Genomic DNA, 11,637 nt, shown 5'->3' on the forward strand with positions numbered 1-11,637 from the left:
AAAGGTGTCTACTTTGAAGAACCTAGAATATGACATTTTTCAGTTGTTTCACACTTTTTTGTTATGTATATAATTCCATATATAATTCCACATGTGTTAATTTATAGTTTTGATGCCTTCAGTGTGAATATACAATTTTCATAGTCATGAAACTAAAGAAAACTCTTTGAATGAGAAGGTGTGTCCAAACTTTTGGTCTGTACTGTATATATAACGTGTAGGGAGCCAGAGTCCTTACCAGTAAACTCATATACACGCACCCAGTGTTGCCAGATCCAGTTTTTGCGTGTATTTCTCCTAAAACATAGAATCGTGACAAAAATTGTTTAGAGTAAATTTGATTAATATAATTTAAGTTTTCAAAATACACGGTAAAGCCAACCTCACATTTTTGTTTGCGTGTCTAATCGTGCACTTTAAAAATACTTAATTGTCTTTTTTAGGGGGTGAATGACATTTATTGGAGTAATATGCTTTGGGTCACCGTGAACAGCCATCAACTAAAAAAATAAATATTAAAAAAGTATATAATTAACGCCGTTATAGAGTCTTTACATTCATTTATGAACGCGCCAGCACTAATACCGTAAGTGCACGAATTGTCGAGCAAAACAAATTAAATCCTTCTGCTGGCTTGACCGCATTGTAAGGCATGTAAGGCAACCCGGAGATGTGAAAACGAAACTAATCGGTTCACAAACACGTTCACGCTTAGCTCGGGATTGAACACTCGACGAGATTGGTAAATTTTTGTATGTAAACATTTACATTTACATTCCTGAATGACTGCGATTTTGTTAGATATGAGTGGCGTAATGGCTATTAAAACGTTTACAAACATGCAAAGTTGTAGTAGTGTGCAGTGTTTAAATTATACAAGTTTGAAATGGACATGACATGAACAAGAAGAAGAAAACAAGGAAAAAACGCAATTTGTAGGTCATAAAACGGCGTCAAATAGTAGTGACGTAGTTTTTGTGGCATTTTTGTAGCCTTGGGCCTAAGATTCCTTCAATTTCCGCTTGTTTTTACTGTTACGGTCTTATACACTGGAATTACACATACTCACTTGAACACATGCAAATATGTTTGGCTACAATATCAAACATTAGATACTAAAATAATCTCTACATTGTGCATGCTTTAGGCTATATTACCACATTTAATACTTTTAATTAAATATGTTTAATATAGCACTTGTATTGGTCAAACCTAAATCAAATATATAATTTGTGGATAAGTACATGTATAATAAAATCTAATACAACTCAGTCAGTATATACTGGAAGCATGCTTTAGGAATATCCATGTTTTACAGAAACTGTTTATTTAATGAAATAATGAATTGCTTGTGGAAAATCTTTTTTGAGAAATGGCCTCCTCAGTAAACATAGATGCCCATGGAGTCAGGGTGATGACCCAAACCATTCCTCTGAAAAATCCAGAGCCTGCCCAGTGTCCCAGTGAAAAGAAGGACAACAAGACTAAACTATCTGAAGTACCATACATGACCAGGATGTTCCTGAAGGGAGAGCCTGTAGCATTAGGGGTAAGAAGACCCATCTCACTCAATGAAATAGTCACAAATTATTATTTTAGGGGAAGATCTTGTCTGTGTGATCACATACAACCATTAATGGTTGTAATCAAGTGTGTTTTACACAATAAATATTGACTAAAAGAATATTGACTTTCCCACCTTCAACATTTTTCTGTTTAATTGTTTTATATAGATTATTCATTCTACCATAATAAACTTTACTCAAAAGTTCATGCTGTTAGCTGCAGATTGTGACTGTGATAATTAGAACATGAGTATTCTGTCCAATCTCCTGACTGAGATGATTGATTTGGGGTTTTTGGCCTTTCTTAGACTGTACAGATCATGGTTGGGATTGTAATGATAGTTATGGGAGCAATTTCTTGGTTCACACAAACACTGTATGGTGAAATCCCTGTGGGCCTTGGACTATCAGTAAGTATAAAGTACTTTAATTATTATTATTATTATTATGAATATTATTATTATTAATTACGGATTGTAATGCTGGCAGTCCAGTTACTAATATGTCACTTCTTCGTCTGTTTAACTTTAAGCTACAATTGCAACACTTTGTGAAATGTTGTCAGTCACATTACTTACAGTGGGTACGGAAAGTATTCAGACCCCCTTAAATTTTTCACCCTTTGTTATATTGCAGCCATTTGCTAAAATCATTTAGGTTCATTCTTCTTCCTCATGAATGTACACATAGCACCCCATACTGACAGAAAAACACAGAATTGTTGACATTGTTGCAGATTTATTAAAAAAGAAAAACTGAAATATCACATGGTCCTAAGTATTCAGACCCTCAGTATTTAGTAGAAGCCCCCTTTTAATCTAATACAGCCAGGAGTCTTTTTGGGAAAGATGCAACAAGTCTTTCACACCTGGATTTGGGGATCCTCTGCCATTCCTCCTTGCAGATCCTCTCCAGTTCTGTCAGGTTGGATGGTAAACGTTGGTGGACAGCCATTTTTAGGTCTCTCCAGAGATGCTCAATTGGGTTTAAGTCAGGGCTCTGGCTGGGCCATTCAAGAACAGTCACGGAGTTGTTGTGAAGCCACTCCTTCGTTATTTTAGCTGTGTGCTTAGGGTCATTGTCTTGTTGGAAGGTAAACCTTCGGCCCAGTCTGAGGTCCAGAGCACTCTGGAGAAGGTTTTTGTGCAGGATATCCCTGTACTTGGCCGCATTCATCTTTCCCTCGATTGCAACCAGTTGTCCTGTCTCTGCAGCTGAAAAACACCCCCACAGCACGATGCTGCCACCACCATGCTTCACTGTTGGGACTGTATTGGACAGGTGATGAGCAGTGCCTGGTTTTCTCCACACATACCGCTTAGAATTAAGGCCAAAAAGTTCTATTTTGGTCTCATCAGACCAGAGAATCTAATTTCTCACCATCTTGGAGTCCTTCAGGTGTTTTTTAGCAAACTCCATGCGGGCTTTCATGTGTCTTACACTGAGGAGAGGCTTCCGTCGGGCCACTCTGCCATAAAGCCCCGACTGGTGGAGGGCTGCAGTGATGGTTGACTTTCTACAACTTTCTCCCATCTCCTGACTGCATCTCTGGAGCTCAGCCACAGTGATCTTTGGGTTCTTCTTTACCTCTCTCACCAAGGCTCTTCTCCCCCGATAGCTCAGTTTGGCCCGGACGGCCAGCTCTAGGAAGGGTTCTGGTCGTCCCAAACGTCTTCGATTTGAGGATTATGGAGGCCACTGTGCTCTTAGGAACCTTAAGTGCAGCAGAAATCTTTTTGTAACCTTGGCCAGATCTGTGCCTTGCCACAATTCTGTCTCTGAGCTCTTCAGGCAGTTCCTTTGACCTCATGATTCTCATTTGCTCTGACATGCATTGTGATCTGGAAGGTCTTATATAGACAGGTGTGTGGCTTTCCTAATCAAGTCCAATCAGTATAATCAAACACAGCTGGACTCAAATGAAGGTGTAGAACCATCTCAAGGATGATTAGAAGAAATGGAAAGCACCTGAGTTAAATATGAGTGTCACAGCAAAGGGTCTGAATACTTAGGACCATGTGATATTTCAGTTTTTCTTTTTTAATAAATCTGCAACAATGTCAACAATTCTGTGTTTTTCTGTCAATATGGGGAGCTGTGTGTACATTCATGAGGAAGAAGAATGAACTTAAATGATTTTAGCAAATGGCTGCAATATAACAAAGAGTGAAAAATGTAAGGGGGTCTGAATACTTTCCGTACCCACTGTATATTTTCTAGTTTATCATCTCTGGTTCTTTAACCCTGGGTGCACACAAGGGAACCTCTTCTCAAATTGTAAGTAATCCAGAATTCAACAAGTGTCCTTGCAGTGCTTCAAATTGCTTTGTATCTTGTGACATTTTATTGTTGTGTAAATTGACATTTGTTTATTTGAAATCCAATTATCACTTTAAAATGTTTTGTTGTTTATTTAGTATTAAATAAAAGATGTTGTGGGCTGCAGTCTGTCTTGCTTTTTTCCCCCTTTGGTTAGATCAAAAGCGTAATTGCCCTAAACATCATCAGTGCTCTCCTGGCCATATCTGCCGTCTGCTACTTCTGCTTTGCATTTACCATTGAGCCAAAGTTGAGTGCCTGTCAGCAAGGAGAGATTAGCTACTATGACTGCCAATATGTAACTATTAGGCTGATGGTAAGTGTTCTCACTGGTATATGCACCAATTCCTTGCAAAGTAATTTTAACCTGTGCAAAGTTGATTTATCATTTTTATTTTTGTGATATGCTTCAGAATTTGCTGATTGCAATAAAGGGAATACTTTTGGGTTTGTCTGTGTTTGGGGCCTGTGTGTGTACGACGACTGTTGTCTTTTCGTGCAAGGCCAGCAAACCACTATGTGCAACCAAATGGGTAAGACTTCCATAAGGCTAGCTGATGGTTTATATTTCTTCTTCAGTCACTCAGCACTCTATGCAAAAACTAGCAGTTGTTGTACATGTTGCTTGGTAATCACAGAGATTACTTATCTGACAGGGGAAAAGTTTGGTTTGTATAAAGAGACTTAATAAAAGTGAAAAGCAATGTGGTGGATAGGTTTTACATTTCTGAATATTGGCAGACATCTTAAATCTTAACAATTTATACTTATCAAATTTTTACAGCTGAGTTGTTGTATAAAAAAATGAACTGGTTTGCTTAGTGGGCAAGGAGCCTGTTTATTTGGTCCTTATTTTCATATAATAGTGGTATTTAAATCTTTCAATTTTTCATTTACACTGTTCGTGTCAGTAAAATGTTAATCTGGTCAATAATCAGTTGACGTGCATACCAATTTACTGTTGTTTTAAATGCAGCAGGTGGTGGGGGTACAGAGCAACAGCAGCAGCAAGGAAGCTCTGCTAAAAAGTAAAGTGGCTTCACCTCCACTCTGTGATCCTTAAGCAAGTATTGTAGCACTGTATTGAATCACTACGCTTTCAAGTATAGTATGGCTTATTCTAGAGTCCTTGTTATTTTTTGGCCACAATCGAGGTGTCACGTACACAATAAAACTGATCTACACGAAAACTGACATGTATTCCGCTTTTGATATTGCACCTATGCACAAATTGATATACTCTATGATATACTCCTGTAATTATTATATGCCTGTATTCCTTAATAAAATCCCCCAATGTGCATTACTCTGTGTTTCTCTTGTCATTGTATGATGTATTGACAGTGCCATAGATTGATCTTTACATCATAGTAAAGGGTTGAGATAATAGCTTTGCTTTGCTCACTCCTCGTTCATGTCCTTTACACACACACATACACACACACACAGAATGAACTAGTGTTTCTCTTTAACATAATTTTCTGCTTCTCCTCCCACATCAACCACGTAGCACACTAGTGTAAATACTCAGCAGCAGTGGACCAACACTACTTGCTGCAGTCAGTTCGCCACACCAGCCCCCCAAATGCGTTTACATAATTCATAACCCAGCCTCAGAATACCATACTGTAGCTCTTGCTGTGAAGATTGCTCTAGAAATAAGGAGTAAATCTGAGTTGGCCAATATTCGTCCTCATTTGGCTGTGTCTGGATTTTGCCTCGCCTCATTACATTAAGAGTGCTGCAGCGGTTCTGACCCCTCCTCGGCTTTCATCAGTACCGTCTCTGCACAACTCTGCACAACAAAAAGGTACGGCTTGTTTAAATCCCATGCATGCACATGCAAAGGTTGCGTTGATTCAGTTTCTTTGTGTGTGTGTGTGTGTGTGTGTGTGTGAGAGAGAGAGAGAGAGAGAGAGAGAGAGAGAGAAAGAACGTATTTGCGGTTGTTTTAACTTGAGGATATAACGGGAGCGTGCGTGCGCGCGCTCACGTGTCTGATGCGGTTCAGTCCCACACCGGGATGCTGTGATGCTGCCGTGCTGATTGATGCCGTGTCTCACACGCAGAGCACCATGGCGCTGTACCCGTCTCAGATTAAGGCGTTTAAGAGAAGCGAGCCCAAAACACTAGGGGTGAGTTATTATTTTATATAGAATTCTTATTATTTCTAATAATAGATAAAGGTTATGGACAACAGATAAAATATCATCAGTGGCCTAAATAATAGTTTATACTAATATTTTAAGATCCATCCTTAAATGATTATATTGCCACTGACTGTAAAAGGAAACGCCCATATCAAAACTCTCTCTCTCTCTCTCTCTCTCTCTCTCTCTCTCTCTCTCTCTCTCTCTCTCTCTCTATCGATCTATCTCTATCTCTCTCACATAAACATACACGCAAGCAAATAGATGCAGCAGTGCTTTGGGGCAGGTCCATTAGCCAGACTTAATTCTTTTGCACATTGAGACGAGATGGAGTGCACTATACTCTACTGTTATTTTTATTTGAAAGAAGTCCTGGGTCAATTGGATTATCTGACAAATGCATTCCTCGGAAACAGAATTGATAATATAATATGTGAGCTTAAATGTGTAATTTGGTATATATTTGTTTTGCTGCAGTTGATCTAACTCATTATGAAAGAATAACACAGTGATGTATATGTATATGGCAATATTTAATATGTATACGGCAATATGTAAAAGCGGCTTATCTGTTTAAAAGGCAGTACAGATCATCATTGGCTTGCTGACGGTCACGCTGAGTACGATTGTGTATAAACTGCACTTTCACATCCAGCGGGAGGTCATCATCCTCATTCTGAATGGAGCGCAAGTAAGACCTGGCTCTTGTCAATGTAGAAAATGTTGTGACAATACAGTGACAATGTCAAAATAGCTTGAGCAATACTTGGATCAACCTATCCCTGGAGTAAGGTGTGAAATAATTAATGGTCAGTTGGTCAGTTGTACAGTAATATTTCCTTGAAGCAAATAGTAAAGGGGGTCCTATAGCATCTTAAAAGTTAACCCTTTCTGGTTGGGGAACATGATACTGTTTAGGGTTCTGCACAATCTGCCAGATGCACAAGTCAATAGACCCTATAGAGATAAAGACCCTAGATTTAAGAGTGCAGAGTGATTTGCAACTGAGCAGGAGAATTAAATTTATTGTCTGCTGAGTAAAGGTTTATAAGTTTATGTCCAGAATAAACACATTACTTAAGAATGACAGAAGTAACAATTATAAATAACTGCAATATTTAATCTTTGTCAGGTAAGAACATATTTAGGGTTATTAAACAGGTCAGTTTGTCATAGTTTGATTTACTGAACTGATGCAGTGTTTTGTATTGCGCTTTCCTGCAGCTTCTTATCACTGGAATTGTCTTGGTTCATGCTGGTAGAAGACCATCCAAATGCCTGGTATGATATTTTGTACCCCACAATGTAAATTAAATTCTGCATTTAATGAATTTATTAAAGGTATAAAAAATCGGTTAAGCACTTAGATTTTTGAAAATGCTGTGCAAGTGCAATCTAGCCCTTTGGACAGCACCCAGTGCTGACTGATAGAATGTAGCTTCTTCAGCAGCCATTGCATTTATTATTTTAATCATTTTTACTGACGTTAAATACACAAATTATTATTGTTTAAATCTTTTTTTGTATAAGAAGGATGATGAGGAAGAGGAGGAGGAGGAGGATGACAGCAATGTTAGCACAGAGACTGAAATGTCAGTTGTTCACGTAAATGCTTTCTGCTCAAAGGTTCATCTTTCACTGTGCTTTCATTGATGCACTAGGACATAACAATTCAGCTGAAAGATTGATTTATTGTTTAATGTTTGCTCTTAAAGCTTTATAGCAGTCACATGTGAAACATCTGCAGTGTCTTGAATTGCTTTATTTTCTCTATTATTTTTACTTTTTACTTCTGTTATATATTATTGTTATGTGATCCTTCCGGCTCCTGCCAGTATCAATACTATGTGTGTACAACGCATTTGTCACTTTGCTGCTCAGTCAGTTTCTCTTCTGGGAATGTGTCCAGTTTCATTCACTCTGGAAATTGGACTCTAAGTAGATTTTGGTTGAACACATCACTGCAGTATACAGTATGCCTAACATTTACAAGCAGATCTGTATATTTTTTAAATACAGAGATTTGACTTTTATGTTTTAATGTTTTTCATTTATTTATTTATTTATTTAATTATTTATTTATTTATTTATTTATTTATTTATTTATGTTTACTATTTTCACAGGTGGGTACAACTATTGTTTTGCAGCTGCTAACTGCAGCATTTGATATTGTCGGATTTGGTCTCATAGCCCGACATGTACCCTTTCGTGGGGAATCCTACTATTACAGAGACACTGAGGTAAACATCACAGCATTTGCACACCTTACACTGTTCCCATTATTTAACATGCCAATGCCAAGAAAACATCTGCAACATAATTTTAGAAGTCAGTGTCCTGAAAAAGAATAACTGGGTTGCAAATACATTCATTTGTTGCTTGAATTTGCATTATATTCACAAATGTGATGCTCGAATTGGAAAATGTTATACTTCTTGACATTTACTCATGTAATGTCACTTGCATACCAAAATAATTAACCAATAGTATTTTTGGTTTGTTCTTCTTTGTCAGCGATTACCTGGGAAGCAATAATGTTCTTTATTTTATTGCGAAAGTGGAATCTGCATTTTAATGATCATTTTAAGTCTAGTACAGGAATATATGTTCCAATTAATCTCACTATGGTAACTTAGATTGAGGCACCTGGTTTGTTCATGTAATATTTGAAACATTAGAGTATTTTTCAATTGAATAAATCACATTACAAACTGAATAAATATATCAGGATAAAAAAATATAGAGAGATAGATCAAGGCTAACTAGAAAGGTGTGTATCACCTCTGAGAAAGGTGTGACTTCAGGCTCTGCCCTGCTCGTTTCAGTGGTGTTGTGACCCACTCCATTCGGTGTGGGCTTGCTGTGGAGAAGGGGATAAAGAGGGACAGAAGGAGGTGAGTTTTATTCTGTGCTTTGTTTTATGCACTATTGGCCAAATTGTTTAATGCAGTAACAATTCTGCAACTCTGAAACAATATTTTTTTTTAATTTTAACATTTCAGCCTCATTTAAATACAAAATTTTAAGATAATACTGAAAAAACAAAAGTATAACATTTTCCAATGTGGCTCTTGAGCATCCAATACTGTATTTTTTTTATACACTTACAAAACACTTTATTAGGAACACATGTTTGTCCGCAGTGCAATACATAAACTCAGATACATGTGCCATCCAAAGGGTAAAATGTGATCTTGGTGATTTTAACTGCGGCATGATTGTTGGTGCCAGACAGGCTGGTTTGAGTATTTCTATAACATAGACCTCTATGGCATTTCAAAAGTCCTTATCCATCAACTTACAATTATGTAATTTACACACCTTAACATTTGAGCTTTAAGGGCCTTGCTCAAGCACTTCTCTGCAGGCCAGACTTGTGCAGGTGGTACAATGGTGTGGGGAATGCACACCATTGTGCACTTAGTACACTTTGACCATTAATACCAATCAATATTCACTTGAATGCCGCATCAAACTGAGCTCAATGTTATTTAGTGGCCTTCGCAGTCACTGTATCCAAATTAAATGGAATACCTTTGGGATATGGCAGAACAAAAGTTTTGTAGATTAAAAGTGCACCTGAAAAACTTACAGATATTGCTTAATGCAATCATGTTTATATGGACAAGAATCTCCAGAATTCCATGAAGAATTGAGTTGGTTTGGAATGTAAAGGGAGCCTCAACTCACTATTAGTATAGTGTTCCTAATAAAGTGCTCAGTGAGTGTATGTGTCTTAACTTGGAAGTAAAATCTTATTTACTTTGCTTACATGTGTGCATTGACCTATGGATATTTTTTTGTTGCTATTTCTGAACTTTTTTGCAGTTTTTGGTGAATGGAATTTTAGGCACCTTGATTGGCTCTTTGGTGTTGGTGTGTATTATCGGACTGGTTGTGGCACTTTTCGGAGTATATGCCCTATCTGTTAGTGCTATTAAGGTAAGATTGCTGCTATAAATATGTAATTTCATGTACACAGAAGTACACATGACTACTTTTAACACAATATTAGGCATATATTCATTTAAAATCTATAACTATAACTATAACTTATATATATATATATATATATATATATATATATATATATATATATATATATATATATATATATATATATATATATATATATATAATAAACCCTTGGTTTAAATGGGCTATTGTAAAAAGTGATATGATATACCTTGTTTAAAGATTTAAAATGCATTTCATGTTTACATTTCTTCTCACCATTTGCCTCCAGGAGATGACACCAATTCCTAACTCTACTTCAAACACACAGTATGGTGCTGGAGGACAGGCCAGGACTAATGTGCGTAATGGAAACTGAAATCTCTCACAGGATAAGGTCAACGATTTTAGCACAGTTTCATATCAATCAAAAGAAACAACTGCTTCACCTCTAAACCCCCCCCCCCCCCCCCCCACACACACACACACAAAAAAGTTTCGTGACAGTGTAAATAATTTGTAACAATGTTAGCACCTGGTATGTGGCTGTTTTCTCACTCTGCAATCAATTTTGATGTATAAATAGTTGCTAGGACTTTATTCCTTTTGCACTGATAAGCAAGTTTGTTTGCATGAAAATGCTTATATAGTATCAGTAATGAGCAGGCCATAGACATGAATGCTGTAAGATTGTATAGAAACAGAAATGTTTATAAAATCTAGAATTTTTTTTTTTTTGTAGAAAAAACTTATACTAACATATCCAAATAGACAAATTATTATTTGCAAAATCCATGTTTGTACTGGAATACAATATATAATGTAGAAAATAGTGTATTATTAATGCAAGTCTGTGCTGGGGTGCTGTAGAACATCATTTGCATGAAACATCAGTCAAATTCTGTGATGTGATGAGAGAAAATATTGAACAACATTTATTAAGCTACTCTAAAAGAATCTACCAAGGAATATGGTAAACCCAAAGAAAAACTTAAAGATTACACACTAACAATATGCTAAGTACACAAGTCAGTATCTTTGTAAAGATATTTACATTTACATTTTAAATCACCCAGCCTTGACAAACCTTTAAAAAAAAATGTAAAGCTTGATAAATATTGCCCAGTATGTACATGAGGGTGACGATGTTTTAATGAGAGAGAATTGTCAAGTGTTAACAAATGACTGGCATTGCTTGGCTTTTTTGTCATCCTGTTTTATATTTACTGATACTTCAGGAAAGCTATGATGACTGCCAACTCTGTAAGTGCCACCACTTGTGACCAAAATCAATGGACACTAACAACAAAAAGTAAGAGGTTGAAGCCTCACTCAAGGGCTCAGCCGGTGTAATCTCCTCTTGTGGTAGCATGTTATCAGTTCACAGTACTGTTTGTGTCAGTGTGTCATTGCCTTTACAACAGCATGTCATGTCAACAGATTTACATTTTGCCTGTATTCTTTGATGTCTTTATATGTAGTGATTGAAAATCATAGATAACTTCATGCGTGTTTATGGATGATTGATGTTTAAAATAAACATGATTTGTTAGAAAAACAGCAATGGTATATTTTCTGCATTTAAAAAAAAATTTAAGAAAGAAAACTGTCGCATTTGAAGTAAATATTCAGTATAGATCAAATGTAG

General features: G+C 36.7%; 2 protein-coding genes across 7 annotated transcripts; both read left to right on the forward strand.

Moving 5' to 3' along the window:
• Positions 1–585: 585 nt before the first annotated feature.
• On the forward strand, positions 586–5,190 carry LOC310734420 (membrane-spanning 4-domains subfamily A member 4A). Its single transcript, XM_083556370.1, has 7 exons — positions 586–742; positions 1,371–1,549; positions 1,874–1,975; positions 3,786–3,842; positions 4,042–4,200; positions 4,298–4,417; positions 4,861–5,190. The coding sequence occupies exons 2-7, from the start codon at positions 1,373–1,375 to the stop codon at positions 4,945–4,947; spliced, it is 702 nt and encodes a 233-aa protein (XP_083412496.1). The 5' UTR covers positions 586–742; positions 1,371–1,372; the 3' UTR covers positions 4,948–5,190.
• Positions 5,191–5,277: 87 nt separating this feature from the next.
• Positions 5,278–11,547, forward strand: LOC310734426 (uncharacterized protein). 6 transcript variants are annotated; one of them, XM_083556428.1, is made up of 8 exons: positions 5,286–5,694; positions 5,896–6,019; positions 6,615–6,725; positions 7,259–7,315; positions 8,159–8,275; positions 8,861–8,929; positions 9,864–9,977; positions 10,282–11,547. In XM_083556428.1, exons 2-8 carry the CDS (start codon positions 5,960–5,962, stop codon positions 10,366–10,368), a joined length of 615 nt encoding a protein of 204 aa, XP_083412554.1. In that variant the 5' UTR covers positions 5,286–5,694; positions 5,896–5,959; the 3' UTR covers positions 10,369–11,547. The 6 variants fall into 6 exon arrangements, with proteins under 6 accessions (XP_083412555.1, XP_083412554.1, XP_083412553.1 ...); XM_083556427.1 differs by having other exon boundaries at positions 5,954–6,019; XM_083556429.1 differs by lacking the exon at positions 8,861–8,929 and having other exon boundaries at positions 5,278–5,694; positions 5,954–6,019.
• The last annotated feature ends 90 nt before the right edge of the window (positions 11,548–11,637 follow it).

The sequence above is a fragment of the Silurus aristotelis genome (genome assembly GCF_946808225.1).
Source record: "Silurus aristotelis genome assembly, chromosome: 1".
NCBI lineage: Eukaryota > Metazoa > Chordata > Actinopteri > Siluriformes > Siluridae > Silurus > Silurus aristotelis.

Coding starts and splice junctions, on each gene's coding strand:
- LOC310734420 (XM_083556370.1), top strand. CDS start 1,373: ATGGCCTCCTCAGTAAACATAGATGCCCATGGAGTCAGGGTGATGACC. Junction 1,976..3,785: donor CTGTGGGCCTTGGACTATCA/GTAAGTATAAAG, acceptor TATATTTTCTAG/TTTATCATCTCTGGTTCTTT. Junction 3,843..4,041: donor AGGGAACCTCTTCTCAAATT/GTAAGTAATCCA, acceptor CCCTTTGGTTAG/ATCAAAAGCGTAATTGCCCT.
- LOC310734426 (XM_083556425.1), top strand. CDS start 5,885: ATGCGGTTCAGTCCCACACCGGGATGCTGTGATGCTGCCGTGCTGATT. Junction 6,020..6,614: donor GCGAGCCCAAAACACTAGGG/GTGAGTTATTAT, acceptor TCTGTTTAAAAG/GCAGTACAGATCATCATTGG. Junction 8,276..8,860: donor ACTATTACAGAGACACTGAG/GTAAACATCACA, acceptor TGCTCGTTTCAG/TGGTGTTGTGACCCACTCCA.